The sequence below is a fragment of the Microchirus variegatus genome, assembly GCF_963457635.1.
Source record: "Microchirus variegatus genome assembly, chromosome: 5".
In the NCBI taxonomy this organism is placed as follows: Eukaryota; Metazoa; Chordata; class Actinopteri; order Pleuronectiformes; family Soleidae; genus Microchirus; species Microchirus variegatus.
This window is the reverse complement of record NC_139806.1, coordinates 11,843,986-11,860,686: the sequence shown is the minus strand read 5'-3', so window position 1 is coordinate 11,860,686 and position 16,701 is coordinate 11,843,986. Positions and strand designations below refer to the sequence as shown.

At 43.0% G+C, this 16,701-nt stretch overlaps 2 protein-coding genes across 2 annotated transcripts; one reads left to right on the top strand and one right to left on the bottom strand.

The window, feature by feature from the left end:
• Nucleotides 1-748: 748 nt before the first annotated feature.
• On the bottom strand, nt 749-5,062 carry kcnmb3 (potassium calcium-activated channel subfamily M regulatory beta subunit 3; the record flags this gene model as incomplete). The annotated part of the gene is made up of 4 exons (XM_083889135.1): nt 749-1,117; nt 2,814-2,988; nt 3,117-3,320; nt 4,977-5,062. The coding sequence occupies 4 exons, from the start codon at nt 5,060-5,062 to the stop codon at nt 749-751; spliced, it is 834 nt and encodes a 277-aa protein (XP_083745261.1).
• A 3,001-nt stretch (nt 5,063-8,063) lies between these two features.
• Nucleotides 8,064-16,256, top strand: LOC310928009 (major facilitator superfamily domain-containing protein 8-like; the record flags this gene model as incomplete). Its single annotated transcript, XM_083890470.1, has 11 exons — nt 8,064-8,139; nt 8,366-8,551; nt 9,766-9,828; nt 9,914-10,033; nt 10,162-10,241; nt 10,499-10,772; nt 12,015-12,088; nt 13,053-13,266; nt 14,190-14,312; nt 14,429-14,559; nt 16,116-16,256. 11 exons carry the CDS (start codon nt 8,064-8,066, stop codon nt 16,194-16,196), a joined length of 1,422 nt encoding a protein of 473 aa, XP_083746596.1. The 3' UTR covers nt 16,197-16,256.
• Between the last annotated feature and the right edge of the window lie 445 nt (nt 16,257-16,701).

Here is a 16,701-nt window from a genome sequence, read left to right as displayed (position 1 = left end):
AGCCGATTTGAACCTTTTTGGTCTTGGAATTTAGCTTTTTTCTCCCCATGCCACTTTTCTTATTCTCACCTGTCCCTTTCCAAAGTGTATTAGGGAAGAAGTACGGTGGCCTTCGCAGACCAGAAGGAATGTCATCCTTCTTCATTTGTGGGGTAAGCTTATGCTTCATATGAATAAAGTATCACACTGAACCTATACACTACCGTTCAAAGGTTCGGGGTCACCTATACAATTTTTTTGTGTTTTCCATTAAAACTCACACCAAAAGAGTTGCAAAATGAATAGAATATATAGTCAAGACATTGACAAGATTAGAAATAATGATTTTATTCAAACTTTTTTCAGCTGTGCTAACATCATTGCACAAGGGTTTTCTAATCATCCAATAGCCTTCTAACGGGATTAGCAAACACAATGTACCATTCGAACACTGGAGAGATGGTTGCTGGAAATGGGCCTCTATACACCTATGTACATATTCCATTAAAAACCAGACGTTTGCAGCTTGAATAGTCGTTTACCACATTAACAATGTATAAAGTGTATTGCTGATTCATTTAATGTTATATACATTGAAAAAAAGTGCTTTTCCTTCAAAAATAAGGACATTTCTAAGTGACCCAAAACTTTTGAACGGTAGCGTATCTAAATCTACAGTATTTTCAGCAGCGTTCACTGGCCCTGGTTCCCACTGTGATGATGACAAACCATGTCTTTGGCGTCTGAGGGTTGGCAACTTGATCCACGATCAAGATGGCGTCTGCACGCTGGACCTGCGGAGGAGCCTGTACAGTCTGCCCTGGGTGTATCTCGTCGTCAGCCGACTGCCTGCACCCTGACTGCACACCTCGGCGGACAGATGAGCTAAGCACTGAGTCAGCTTCACGAGGCCCACCAGCAGAGCTCCACCACCCAGCATCACGCAGGGCCACAGCAGGGCAAACAGGGCCTTCTTCCACGTGTACTTCCTGCTCAGGATGACCTCGCTGGGGTGCCGCGTGCGGTCGGTGAAGCAGGACGAGGCGCTGCCCAGCTGGTTGTCCAACGCCGTCTTCACTCTCTCAACTTCAGCTTCAAGATCTGTTCTGTCCATACGGCATTTGGGTAAGTAGAAACACTAAAGAGAGAAGAGAGTTATTTTTATCGTCGATCTGCATGTTACATTTGGGAGTGCTGATTGCAATCAATGATCGAGAAGGTTTTCAAAGAAACTTGCACAGGTAGGCGACTGAAGAATGTTTTCATACCACCTCTAAGTGGGACCGAAGAGCAGCGTCTCCTAAAAATATCTACTGACTTATTTATGCACACAGAAATCACAGTACAGTGCTAACTGATTCAGTTTCTTTTTGTTTTGTTTTATTGCTGTAATGAGATGCTTTCTTGAGACCTTATGTACACTACCGTTCAAAAGTTTGGAGTCACAAATGAGTCAGAAATACACTCTATACATTGTTAATGTGGTAAACGACTATTCTAGCTGCAAACGTCTGGTTTTTAATGGAATATGTACATCGCGTTAGAAGACTATTGGATGATTAGGAAACCATTGAAAACCCTTGTGCAATGATGTTAGCACAGCTGAAAACAGTTTTGCTGGTTCTTTGCTGGTACAAACTTTTGAACGGTAGTGTAGATCGCTAATATGAAAACATCTCTGATTCAGGAGGAACAAAGAGTGACTAAACACAAACTTTGCAGTGGACGTGCTGGACATGTCACACCAACCACAGTAGAAAACAGATTTTCGATGACTTTTAAGTCTGTTTAATTGGCCTCAGTTCAGCATTACTCTGAGTTTCTGATTCAGTGTGAAGTCTCTTTGTACGAGATACTGACACAAAGTCAATGCTGCACCCCCTGCTGGCCCCCTGTGCCAAAAAACCAGCATGCGTTTGTCAGCTTTCAGTTTTCAGAAAAACAGATTTTAGCCACGCAACAATTGGTAAATTGGTCTGTATATGTAGAGTATATATCTTCTTTTCTCGACTCGATGACCACTTAACCCTTTAACACCGAGCGTATCGCAGACGGCGCGTTTGCACTAGCGCGCTTTGCAAGACCACAATTACGCAACGGTTTGTGCTATCGGAAAAATTCCAGTTGTACATCAAAGATGTGGTTATTACGGTCATTTCACTCGCGCTGTTGCAGGAAGCTGGCGAATCAGCGTCTTTGTCGTCGAAGATGAGCGTTGGAAAAAAACTGCAAATACCCCATTTTAACCAGTAGTAACTTGTAACTAACTGCCAGATATTGAAAGTTATTCTGTAGAAATGGGCAAAAGCACTTACTCACAGGACATTTTCTGGCCCTCTCACAAAAAGAAGGGCCCATATTATAAAATGTAGGTTTACTTGAGTCTACAAAATCTAAAGAACACATTACATTTGATGCTGCTGGTCTCACTGCTGTCTTATTTGGTAAGTTTGTGCCTTAGGTAAGGAAGTGAGCGAGTTACAAAGCAACACAAACTTTGGTTTCTCGTCATCAAAAGGTTTCTTACCCTGAGATAAAGCAGCCAACATATTTTGAAGATATATGGGTCAGTACCTCATACAACTACACTTCAAAAAAAGCCTGAACCATCCCTTGAAGTGACACCCTGCTCACCGTGTTCCTGCCCACTCAACACATTTATAGAGCAGGGAAAGAGGTGCAATGTGCAGAGTGGGAATGAACTTTTTTTTTGTGTCTGTTATTTTAAGGTAAAAGAAGTGCTGAGTTAACACCCAGTGGTGCAAAAACAGACTCAGACCTGGAGCTCAGGTGAGTATAAGGTGAGACCTGAAAGCTGGACTTTACTTCAGTACCTCAGGGGCGAGGAGGACCGATTCTTCGTCGAAGTGTAGAAAAGCACTTTGATTGGAGCCTGTGAGATTAACCATCACCCTGAGGCACGGCACGGTGCTTATGCCTCTGCAGTCCACCCACTCTGTAAGGATGTCGGCCTGCAGCAGCACACAACCTGCCTCCTCTTCCCAGTTGCTGGAAAACAAGAGCAAGACAATTCTAGGTTATCCATTCATATTCTGAACACATTCAAACCACAAAGATGGTGATTCTTCTTGGATGTCTACTCTCTCTTCTCTCTAGCACGGCCTGACACGGGCTACCTGGTGACGAAGGGTTTGATCATGGTGATGCCGACCAGAAAGAACATGAGCACGGAGAAGGCCATCATGGTGAAGCCCAGCAGGATGGCTCTGTCCTCCCCAACGCTCGACACCGGCACCTGGGAGCGAGCTCTCTGCCCTCCACGTCCGTCCACTCCTCTGCTCCAGTCCTGGTCATGAAATGCTGCAGCGCCCAGGAACTCCCTGGAGTACAAGCATGGCCGTGAGGTTGGTACAGATTTGACAGAACAATGCTTCATGTTGGATTTTTTTTTTATTCCATAAGTCAACAGATTTCATGTTTGACTCATGAACTGAATTATTGGTCCATTTTTCTTCTTTCAGTTTGGCATAATTATTTTTCCACTTCCCTCCTCAGGGGGAAAATACTTCACGTATTACTCGTGCAACTACATTTCTTTCCACACTGAGCCTGTTAAAGTGACAAGGTGTCGTTTGGTTCTGCACACGTGACGGTTAAAAAGTTTCTTTCTGAATTTCACTCTCCTCCTACATACTCAATAAAAGTGCCAAGTAGAACCATATAAGGTTCTTCGGCTTGTCCTCATTTGAGAACCCTGTTTGGTTCCACCTGGAACCCTTAGTGTTACCACGAACCCTTTTAAAACCCTTTATTCAGGAAAGGGTTTTTCAAGGGTTCTCAAGAACCAAGAACCCTTGAAAAACAAATGGTTCCAGGCAGAACCTCAGCCCCAACACTTTTGGAACCCTTATTTCTAAGAGTGTATGAGTCAAGCTGAGTATGTAACACAGAGCTTATGCTACTGAGAATTACAGATTGGCTTAATCAGAATAGAGTGAAGTAATTTGACAGTGGTTTGAATGTGACAGACATTTGTTTAAATGCCAGTTACACAATTTAAATGTAAAATTAAAAAATGTGGGATTTCAAACAAACAAAACTGGACCTTCTCAAAGCAGCATAGCTCTATAGCACCACTAGTGAAAAGAGACGCCACAAAGTCCCTTTAATCCTAGAACACTATCGCTCAAATTCAAAACACCATCACTAACGCTGGGTGATTTTTACCGGAGATAAAAAAATACACCCAATAAAAAGTACTAAATATATATATCAAAATATATCAAAACATGACAATACATGACACATTTGAGTAGTGTTCTTTTATTTTAAACTGTGTCATGTCTAACAAAATGAAAGAAAAGCATCATGAAGGGACCATATAAAATGCTCCAAAATTACTGGAAAATTAGGAATTTGGGAACAAAAAATTTCTAAAAAAAAAAAAAAATAATGAAGATGAAAACTTGGTTTTCATGAAAATCACATACATTTATTTGCTCGGGTGAAAACCACCCGGCAATGGTGTTCTAGGGTTAAAACAGGGGTGGGAATCATCAGAGACAGTTAATTCCAGTTCTAAAATCATTCTGTTGGGGACAAACTCCTGCTGTGAGCTGTTCTGTTCCAGAGGGAGTCTCAGCATCATCACCATTATCATCATCATGATCATCATCGTCGTCGTCACTACCATCTGACGCCAAGAGAAGCAGTGGCATGGAAAAAGCCCTTGATATAAAACGCTCAGTGTTGACATCGGTGAGTCGTCATACAGCGCTTTTAAGAGATTGACATTTTGTCTCCTAGACGAGCAAATGCAAGATGCATTTCAGTCAACACACACCTGTCACCGGTGCATCTGGCTGAGTGTGTCATTTCTCCAGCTAACAGACAAGTCCACTGTATAATCACGCAAACTCATATTTCCCCAAGAGTTTGAATGGGAGATGTCGGCAGTGTTGCCCCCCCCTCTTAATGAACTCCTGACAGTGTTGTCAGAGACTCGCTGTCTGTCTCGGTCGATTGTCCTCTCTTACCGTGTCTGCCTCCTGCGAGCACCCTGCAGGTTGATGTTAATGGGGACGCTGAACGACCTCCGTGGAGAAGTCGTGTTCAAGAACATGACTATCGCAGCCACTTCCTTTGGCTCAGACCAACAAAACAAACGTCAAATATATCCCTTTCTGTCACAACTCACAGATCATCTTGTGTCTTCATTGCAGCACAAGCGGACGACTGAGTCGACGAGATGCGGTTTATTCACTGGGGAGAAATCCCTGTTTGTTTATGGAAGCTCAAAGGTGAGCGCAACACCACCCCCCCCCCCCCCCCTCCTTACGTGTGTTTCTACAGAAACCAGCACAGGTGAGGCAGGTAGGATGCTAATGGCCTCTCAGTGGGCCTGTGTGGCTCAGCTGCATCATGCAGCAGTTTGTTATGGAGAAGCTGAATCCCCTGCTTGATTATTAACTTTGCTCAGAGTTTGGAGCGGAACACTTGAAGGACAAGCAGGGCAGGACAGGAAGGAGGCTTTAAGTGTGAGTCAAATCAGTCACATTTACACATGAATACAGAAGAGACACTGACCCAAAACAAGTGTGTGCTGCAGCAGTTCACTGCTCCATTAGGCTGCTCGGCATGAAACCCTTCAGAATATTTTTTTTTTTTTGACAGTTTGTGTTGCAAGTGCAAGATGGTGATGGTGAGTTTTTTTATGTTATGCCAACTCCTTATATTATTCATGGGTTGCAGAAGAAAGAAAAAAAAAACATGTTGTAGCATTAAATTGGCATCAGTTGTTTTTAATATAGCAAGAAGCGCCGTGGTAGGAATTTGGCCGCAGCTTGGATTTAGAGCCGTGACATTCAATAAAACGCACAGTGTGTCAAACCTGAATTTATTCCGAAAAGATTTTTGCTCAGAAAATGGTCTTTTATCACCACGTCTGATGATGAATATTTTTGGAAATGTGATCAGGATTCATTCTAGACCATATATATATATATATATCACCATTTTGACTTTATAACTGTTATTTACACTCACTGCCACTTTATTGGGTTCACATGACACCTAATAAAGTGGCAGCTGCTGTGGTCTTCTGCTTGCTGTCGCCCATCTGCTTCGAGATCTGATGTGCGGTGCATTCAGAGTTGGTCCTCTCTGCATAAATTGGTTGTAACGAGTGGTTATTTGAGTTACTGTTTTATTATTTCAAACCGGTCTGGCCATTATCCTCTGACCTCTGGCATTAACAAGGCATTTTTACTGAGTGTGTGATCATCAGTGCATTCATCGTCTACCACTTTATCCTCCACATGAGAGTCACAGCCAATCGCAGCTGACATCGGGTGAAAGGCGGGGTTCATCACAGGGCCACATAGAGACAAACAACCATCCACTCTGTTTTTGGACCCGCAGAACCCCCCCCCCCCACACACACACACACAAGGGTAGAACATGTATAATCAACATTTTCTGAAATACTCCGCTCGCCTGGCACAAACAATCATGCCTCGTTCAAAGTCACTTGAAGCTGCAGCAGCACATAACTCCTGGTGACTTAACCTTGTGCGATTCCGCGTCCGACTGAGGGAGCGTCTGTGTGTATACACTGGCAGCACAGGAGCGGGCAGGGACAGGAAGCGTTTATCTTGTCAAACTGATGAACGACTGAGCCGGAGATTCACTGTGTCCTCCTCCAGCCTGTGTGCAGCTCGTCTCACACATAGATCTGAACACCGCTGCGTTGAGAAAAACAGAGATACGCGTTACGTGTGGAGCTGAGACGCTTCATCGGCATAGTTTGAACTAGAACGTTATAGACAGTTGTTGAACTTCAAAAGTTACGTATATTAAGTTTTCAATCACATTTTTTTCTTTTCTTCATTATGATGCTTGGTTCTTAAACTCATTTTGACCATGTCTACCATGTGATTGGCGGATTTGTGCTAACGAGTTGAACAGGCGTACCTAATAAAGTGGCTGTTTTGTGTACTGTCAGAATCAGCTTTATTGGCCATGTTTGTCGACACAAACAAGGATATAATACAGAAGAAGACCGTCTTCTGTGGTTGTGAATTGGTGAATTGTCTCCTGTGGTGACGGTAGATCAGATGGCGGAGGGAGTTGTCTTTCAACTGGAAGGCTGAGGGTTCAATTCTGGGCCAGTCTGCATGCTGTCCCTGTGACGCTGCAAAACTGTTTTCAGCTGTGCTAACGTCATTGCACAAGGGTTTTCAAGGGTTTTCTAATCATCCAATAGCCTTCTGTGACACAATGTACCATTAGAACACTGGAGAGATGGTTGCTAGAAATGGGCCTCTATACACCTATGTACATATTCCATTAAAAACCAGACGTTTGCAGCTAGAATAGTCGTTTACCACATTAACAATGTATAGAGTGTATTTCTGATTCATTTAATGTTATATTCATTGAAAATAAGTGCTTTTCCTTCAAAAAATAACGGCATTTCTAAGTGACCCCAAACTTTTGAACGGTAGTGTATATATAAATAAATACAGACCATTTATGTAAAAACAGTAAAGTTGTTCATGTCAATAATCCGTACAGAGGAGACATGCTGTGGGCCTGGCACATTTCATCATAGCTGCAGGAGATTCAAGTGCTTGTGATGAAACTGAAAGAAAACAAGATTAAAAATGTATGAAGAAGCTCGGCGCGCCTTACCAACACCTGGTAACGTGAGACATCACCTCGCCTGTGCTCGGTGTGGGTTGCTGTGCTGTGGATCTGGACTCAAACAGAATTAACTTTTCACATAAATGCCAAATTGGAAATGAACGACTGTGAGCGTTTGGACCGGACCGGACTGCGTCTGCTGCTGCTGCCGTTTTTGACGAGTTCTGGCCCGCGTTTCAGGTCTCACTCCTGCTCTGACTCTTCTGCTGGAGAAACTTTAAATGATCTTTGTTTACCATCTGTATGAAGTGCCCAAATGGCCTTGTACAATGGTGCGACAAATTCCTCCAATTATCCTGGCCAGCAGTTGTAATTGGACACACAGAGCCTCCTGTTATCTGATTATGCCTCTGAACAACATTTCCGAACATGTGCAGACACAGTTTCATGTATAAAAAGGCTGCGACCGACTGAACACGATGGATAATAACCAAAAGCGGAATCTAACTTTCTTCACCATCGGACTGATATTCATGCTGAGTGGGATTGAATATGGTGAGTTCATTATATCTGCTTTATAGACTCTGAGGATGAGATAATGATCTCATTAGAGCAATCTGGAATACAAATCTGCTTGGCATTTTGGCTGTGCGCTCATATCACAGAGGATATGACATCTGATGTAATCCGAGTATATTTTCTGTGTGCTTGTCATTTACGCACGGCCCCTCTTTGTCTTCTTTCATGCCCGTCATCTGTCACTCGTCTCTGATGGTCTCAGCTGTCATTCTGCCCACAATATGGAGGTATCTGCAGATTCTGGAGGCCCCACCTTACTTCCTGGGTCTGGGCCTGTCTGCGTTCAGTTTAACTGGGCTGCTCACAGGCCCTGTCTTTGGCTTCTGGTCAGACCGGTGCAAAAACACAAAGTCCATCATACTTTTTTCCAATCTTTTTGAGATTGCTGGTGAGTGGTCACACCGTGAGACAAAGCATCACGTGATACAGATTAAGACGTGTGTGTGTGTGTGTTGTGTTTTGTTGAAACGTCCATATTTGGGCTTGTTATTATTCAGCAGCTGAATGTCGAATTCCGCTCTAGATGAATATAAAGCACTTCAGATGACTCAGACTTAATCCATAAATTATAATCAAGTAAGTGCGAAATAATTACAGGCCATTTAACATTTACCATGTCTTAGTTCATTCTTTTCATTTAGTGGCACATTAAACATTCTCTCTTTTTTCCCACCACTGTCTGCAGAGCATGGCGGAAGTAATCCAGCATAAATTATAGACTGCACTGACACTGTATGATGGGAATAAGTGACATGTAAAATATGCTTACTAATAATATCACCAAGGCAAACTATAATATTTGTATTTTGGCTATGCAATTAATTGGTACTAGAATACTGGAATAGGATAGAATTTCTTTATTCTAATTGTACAAGTATGACAAAATTATTATTGTAGCCTCTGAAACTGAAAATAAACTCCCATATTCAGCTGGCAACTACACTCTTAGAAATAAGGGTTCCAAAAGGGAGGTTCTACCTGGAACTATTTGCTTCTGAAAAACCCTTTCCTGAAGAAAGGGTTTTTCAAGGGTTCTTGGTAACACTAATGGTTCCAGTAAGAACCATTTTGATCCAGAGAACCCTTTAAAAAACCCTTTCCTGAATAAAGAGTTTTAAAAGGGTTCTTGGTGGAATCCTCCAAAGGGTTCTCCTATGAGGACAAGCCGAAGAACCATATATGGTTCTACTTAGCACTTTTATTTCTAAGAGTGTACATTCAAAAAAACAGCTAGCAGCTTCATGATAATCCGTGCAGTTCAGGCATTTTCTTCATAATTCTGAATGTAAATCTGCTTCAGGGGGGAAAACAGAAACTACCCCGTCATTAAGTCTGTGAAGGTTCTCAGTCGTCATTAGTCGTTAGCTGTAGGCGAGCGGTCTCGCTTGAGTTACGTTTAAAGACGTTTGACCTCTCATCTAAGAGGTCGTCATTATCTGTCAGGGCACCAAGAGGGGCCAGACACAAATTTACCGCAGTCCTTATACTGCGGGATAGTTTATGGTTGAGTGTTTGAGCTGCTGTGAGCACGGTGCTAAAAGCACATTCAAGTCAAGCATGTGTGAAATAACGTTTTTGTTTTTCTCTTGGTCTTCTCCCCAGGTAACTTCATGTATTTTATTGGATATTCAAAATGGCTGTTGTTAAGCAGTCGGCTTGTAGCAGGTGAGACACACACACACACACACACACACAGTACATAGGGCCTATACGTATGGAATGTAAATGTGGATTGCTGTTTTCCTCTCAGGTGTCGGTGCTGGAGCAGGTTCTTCCATCTTTGGTTTCCTGACGCAGAGCACTCGTCCAGAAGAGCGCGCCGGCATCTTTGCTGCCATCATGGCCTGTCGACAAGTAGGCCTCCTTATTGGTCAGTCCAAACCCCTGTCATTTCAAAATCTGTATTTTAATCTGCAGTTTAACCGATGAAACGGCGACATTCAGTAAAAATCCACACACACATGCTCCGTTTTGATGCCATTTCATCCCACTCTCCAGGGCCAGCTTTCAACTTGTTCCTGCGGTTGTGTGATTTCAAACTTGGGCCCTTTGTTGTGAACAAGTATACATCTCCTGGGGTAACGGCATCCAGATAATCAGTAATCTAAAGTTCTTCAAAAAGCCTCATTAATACAAAAATCCTTCCTGATCTATTTCCATCCCTCTTGTCTGTGTCTGTGTTGCTCGTCGCCCATTTTTCCCCACATTATTTGACACTGCATGTCTCCCTTGATTTCACTGAACCATATTTTTAAATAGCTCAACATTTCAGATACTTTTTTTTTTTTACATTTAAAAAATATTCTCTCATATTCTTGTACCTCCACCTCCTCAGATCTTCATGTGTCTGCTGTGGGTGCTGCTCCAGTGCGTTGTTCTGGCTATGTACTGGGACGTACCACCCATCAGCTCAGAGGGGGGCGACGTGATGGAGATGAAACCGGATCAAGATGATGATGATGATGATGACGACGACGAGGAGCTGCCACTGATGCAGTCCAACGAGGAGTCGGCGCACACCTACAGAGCTGTCGCCTCGGCTGAGACGGAGACCGCCCTCGGTGCCGCCGCCGTCTCGGACCCCTTCAAAAACTTCAGCGCCAGCAGAGGTGAGAGAGCAGCTGGGATACGTCTGTCCTCGTCGATGACCGTCACACTTCCTCACAGTGTGTTTCCAACGATTGTTGTCTCACATGCAGAGAGAGAAAGTACAGAAGAAGTTAATCAATAGTGGCAAACACAATCACTCGCTTGCATCCCATGTAAACTTGCTGTGTCACTGATGCAACAGGACAGCTGACATCACACACACACACACGTGCTGACATAAACCAGACGTCCAATCGATACACTTGGAATCTGATCTAACATGCCACACCAAATTCCTCAGAGAGTCTGAAGAATGGCCTGTGTCTGTGTGTGTGTGAGTGAGTGAATGAATGTGTCAAACCCTCGTATTGATTCTCTCCTTCTTTGAAGACGACGTGGTACAGGGATGGATAGCAGACTGACTTCCTCCTTTATTGATGCACTCGCTGTGCTTGACTCGAGGATGAAATGTAGATGGAATCGGTGATGTGGCCCGACGTCCTTCTTTTCCATTCTGTTTTGTTTTAAAGAAATTGTGCTCGCGCCATGAAACTCTGACAAAAGTGGGAGGATGTGTGCAGCTACTGTGCGAGTTCCTGTCAGCCGTCACGGTGTGTCTGACATCCTTTTATGTGAATTATTGATCTTCCCTCACTTTCATGTATCAGTGAGGAGCCTTTGAAACTTGAGCAAATCTTTCAGTTTTCATGGGTTGTTTTTTCTTCTTTTTTCTTTACACAGCACGCACAAATAAAAGAATAAAAAAGAATATACAAACATTAACTCCTGCAAAGAATGGTGCAAACACTAAACAAAGACAACTGAAAGATAAATATCTGTTCACACATTGTGTTATCAAGCTATCCCTTCAGCCATCTGGCACATGCACCCAAATTTAGCAGCGAGCACATCTCAGTTTTCCTCCTTTCCAAGGCCATAAGGGAATTCTTCTTCTCCAGGAAAAGCTGTTATCAAAATTTGGAATATATATTTATATATATGTGTGTGTGTGTTTGGGTGTCGTTTTTCTTGTGTTTTGCAGAAAGCAGACCGCACGCTTATCTCTAGAAAAAGGATGAACATGACTAACTAGCCAGTATTCATTGCACCTGCCTCCTATAGTTTCCCTTTTCGTCGAAACTTGCCTTAAACCCTAAACTTCAATTTAACATTCCCTCTTGAGCTTGTTTCATGATTTGCTCCTCAGTTCCCCTGGTTTTGCAGTATCTCTCTCTCTCTCTCTGCACTCTTTCACTCTGCAGAGTTCCTGCGAGAGGAGGTGGTTGTTCTCCTCACGGCTCAGTTCATCACTCTCTTCAATCAGACAGCGCTGGAGGTGAGAGCAGTTACCGTTGAGTTCCATCATCAGCCCGAGCGTCTCAAAACATTTCACACAGTGTCACACTATTTCACCCGGGGTTATACCCGCACTGGATCCAACTGAGCTGTGTATGGGAACACCTGCAATGTGACTGCTGCTAATAATAAGGAAACAAAATAGAGTCAAGTCATAGTGCAGACAGTTATTATATATTGTCATTATAATATTAAACCCTTTGGTAACACAAGTACACACTATTTGCATTAGTTATGCATTGATAAATATTGAATTCATCACTTGTAATGCATGCTGTACTCAAGCAGCCAATCAGCATCCACCTCCAACAAACCAGCTCTTTGATGCTAACATGAGTAAAACATTTATAACTGTGTTTATAAACTACATACTAATGAGTATTCATGCGTTAGAAATGATGAATTCAACATTTATTCATGCTTAAAGGTGCATTATGTAATAAATCTAAAGCAACTGGCCATAAAATCCTCCTAATATGTCACAGAGACTCAGGAATAATGTTCATATAACAAACTGAACTCACCAACAACAACAGATGCAAAATATTTGCATTAAAAAATATATTTTGCCGACTGCAAATCATGTTTATGTTTTGAAATCATGTTTTGGCATGTGGCGCCACCTACCAATCATTGCAGTCAGTAGAGTCTCAGCTGCCGAGCAACCACGGGTTGCCAGTTGCATCATGAAAACGAAACTTAAAAGACCTCTGTATTTTGAATTTGAATGTAGTAACCGTTTTTGGCCACATTCTTACATATGGCACCTTTAAATAATGCTAATAGTGCGTACTTCATTATAAAGTGTTACCAAACCTGGGGTAAATCTGGCCTGCGTGAACCCTTTCACAGACTTACAATGTGCTTTAATACAAATCTCCTACTTGAACGATTCACTTTATCTAACTGACTGACCCCATGAGCATCTCTCTGAAAATCTCCAGACCATGGTGACTCCCCTGACGCAGCGCTACTTCGGCTTCGGTGAGCTGGGCAACAGCCTGATGTACAGCCTGTGCGGGGTGGAGGTCATCCTGGGCTTCTTCTTCGTGCGCTGGCTGAGCAGTAAGGTGGCCGACCGCGTCGTGCTGGCCTCGGGCCTCGTCATCTGCTGCGCTGCCTGCGTCTGGTCCCTCGTCTTCCTCTGCGACCCCCGAGGTGGGCCACCCTGTGCGCACGCATGCAAAGCCACAATAGGCCGCATTGAATTGTCTGCCAGATCCTTCTCGTGCAACTGGTGTTGATGTGCAGAGCACAGCGGAGCCATATTGGGTTACACACTGGCTGAGTTGCATGTGCTCTGTAAATGATATCACTCATGCTCTGGCAGGACAGAAGGATCCCTGCAAACTGGATCCTCTCTGCTCGCGTTGACCTGCTTCCATTGCATCTCGTCACATCTATCGCTCTGATTACAAGTAACAGGTGCCGGAGCTGGGGAGTGCCTGAGTAGGCTGCACATAAAAGGATTACAGTAATCTTATTAAGACAAAAATGCTGTTTGTTAAAGCATGTCGCACGTTTGTTTGACTCAAAACACCCAGACGAGGAAGCAAATGCTGCACAGGCAGATACCTGGAGATATTATTTCGATATTGCTTGAGCAAAAATGCATTTTGGATGTAGAGTTACAGACGTTCAGCCGAAGCAGAGACATCCAACAGTTTGAGTGGGCACACATTCACACAAACATGTGCATGATGCGAAGCAGCAAAGAACAAAAATGTAGCGGCTGCCAGCTTGGCAGTGGTTTGGAGCTATCTCTGGTGGTGCCAACCATTTTCTGGAAGGAACTTAAAAAAAAAAAAAAATCAAGAGAAGAGGGCTTGGATGGGACACATAGTGATGGAGTGCACATTCTAAATCAACATCACTACATATCAGAAATAATGAGCAATGAAATGTTTAAATTCATGAGATCTATGGCATATATTCAATTTCGAGATGTGAGAGTTGGCATTGAATTACACCCATTAATGATGAATTATAGTACAATTTATAATTGTGTATGCTATATAATTTGTGGGGAAAGATTATTGTAATTTCCTAATATCATGTTGCTGTTGTTACATCCCTGCCAGGTGGTTATGAATGGGAGCTGACGGCTTTTATCATCGGAGTGTTTCTGCAGCTGCTGGGGCTTCCGTTCGTGGCCGTGTCTCAGGTGTCTCTCTTCTCCAAAGTCACTGCAGAGAAAACACAAGGTTTGCTTATTTATTTATTTTTTTTACACTGGATTCGATAAACATCAACGCTGCACATCGCTGCGATAAATGAAAGAAACACAAAATGTAAAATGTTTTCATTCCTCACCGGAAAGGATTCAGCCAAGGTGTCAGACGCTCGGTCGGAGGCCTTGCCACCATCATGGGGCCGTTGTGGGCTGGAGGACTGACCAACAATTTGTACATAATGCTGGGCATGATGCTAGCTCTCCTCCTGCTGATCACAGTGAGTAGAACATGGGTGCTCTCAACACTGAAGAGCATTTTAACAAGGGCCAGGTCATACTTACCACGTTCTATGTTCTGCGTCTGCACTCTCGCTCAGTTGAATATACAGTACCACGCATGCATGCTCAAACTCACATTCCTTTTTAGTAGTTGTATGTTTGTGGGTACCAGCTGACTTTTTTCATGTCACAGCACCTTGAGCACAACTCAAATGAGATTATTGATGTTTAAAGGTCCAGTGTGTAAGACTTATGGCACGTTTAGAATAGTGACAAAATGGCCCCAACCGTTCCATTTTTTGATACCCTTCCCTTGGGGGCACCAGAGTAATGGTACGGTATGGGTGGAGCTACTGTAGACCCACGACAGTCGGCAGAAAGCGTCACTCCCTTGTTTACCGGTGTTTCTTCAATACCCACAGTCTTGACTTTTTTTTGTCAAAATTTGGACAAAATGTATTTATTGCTTTTTTTTGTCAAATTTTGGACCACATACCACGGAATTACTTTTGTTTTTCACTTTTTTTGGTCAAATTTTGGACGACATACTGCGGTATGACTTTTTTTTGTCAAAAATGTAAAAAAAAAAAGTCATACCGTGGTATGTCGTCCAAAAATGTTTTCATACAAAGCTTGACTTTGTCTTGTTGCCACAAACTGAGTAGGAAAAAAATCGAGCTGCTGGACATCCTCCTTTGTTGTCTGTTGTGTTTGTCATATTCAATGACTGGTTCTGTCATAGATTTCTTCTTCCTGTTATAAGGGAGTTTTTTTTCCCCCTCCACTGATGCCTAGTGCTTGTTCATTGTGTGAATTATTGGGTTTCTCTGCTCTGCATGATGTTGTCTGTGTACAGTGCCTTGAGATAATGTATGTTATAAAATTGAATTGAATTGTTGTCGCACCAGTGCAACGTCACGCTGCGTATCTCTCTGACACGGACCATCGAGCACAGCCCATGCCCCGCCCACCAAGTAAAGGCAACGTTCTGAGTCGGAACGCAAGCCTAACCCAGATCTTTACCGTCCCAAACCGTACCATACTGTACCAAACAAAGATGGAAACACGGCTTTAGTGACATCGAACGGTGAGACTGCAGAGACTTCGTCCTTTCCCCAAGTATGCCACAGAACTACAGTGGCCTTTACCTACTAGAACGGACGTCATTATTTTTTTAATTTGCATAATAAACTTTCACCTCGGTGAACTTCACACTCTCTCAGGTTTGGCTGTTTGGGCTGATCAAAAAACATGGCTGTGCAAGATGGCTGCCTCCAAAAAGCAAGGCTCTTCCTGGATTAAAAAGGGGTTAATTTTAGTACTGTCAAAGAGATGGAACTGACACCAATAATAACTTTAACCCATCTGGAAATATTCAAAGCTGTTTATTAAGAGAACGTTCTCTTGTGAAAATGTAGCCGTGTGGCGTGACTGTCAAGGAAAGCCTTAACTCAGCATATCTCTGCGTGTGCTTGTTACTCGGTGCCCTCTATTCTTTACAGCCACGTCACTCATGCTGTAATTCATTATTTTTTATTTTTTTATTTTTTTGCAGGTTATGGCAGCGCTGTCCTACGAGCGCCTGGTTGAGCCGAGGGCAGTGCAGAGCGCCGACGGCTCTGACAGTGCAGGCTAGAGCTGCAGTCTCTCTCTGAAGAGCAGCATGGACAGAAATGACAACACCAAGGTTCAGATAATGTGTTTCTCTCCAGAAAACTGTGACCGAGGTAATTACACACACATTACTGTTTTAAAAAAACCCCCAAAAAAACCAGTATGAATTATTACGCACTGCACAATCTCTCTTGCAGACTCTACCTTGTGTGCGTATCACTGTCACAGTATCTGTTATATTTTACACAAGGGGGCACCATTGCTCTCATATTGAATATTCCTGTTCTGCAATTGAGGATGAAAGGTATTGTTTTTGAACTGAACTATTTATATTCACTTGATGAAAAGATAAGCGAGCAGGTATTTACCATATGTCCCACATAGCAGAATTTACATTTCTTGTCCCAAATCTTTCTTTCTTAAAAAAAAAAAAAAAAAAACTATCTCTGAAAATAAAACAATTGACATATTGAGTGCAGAAGTGAGGCTGTCAACATCTGAGCAGCTCTTCGTCAGTGAAGCTGCGA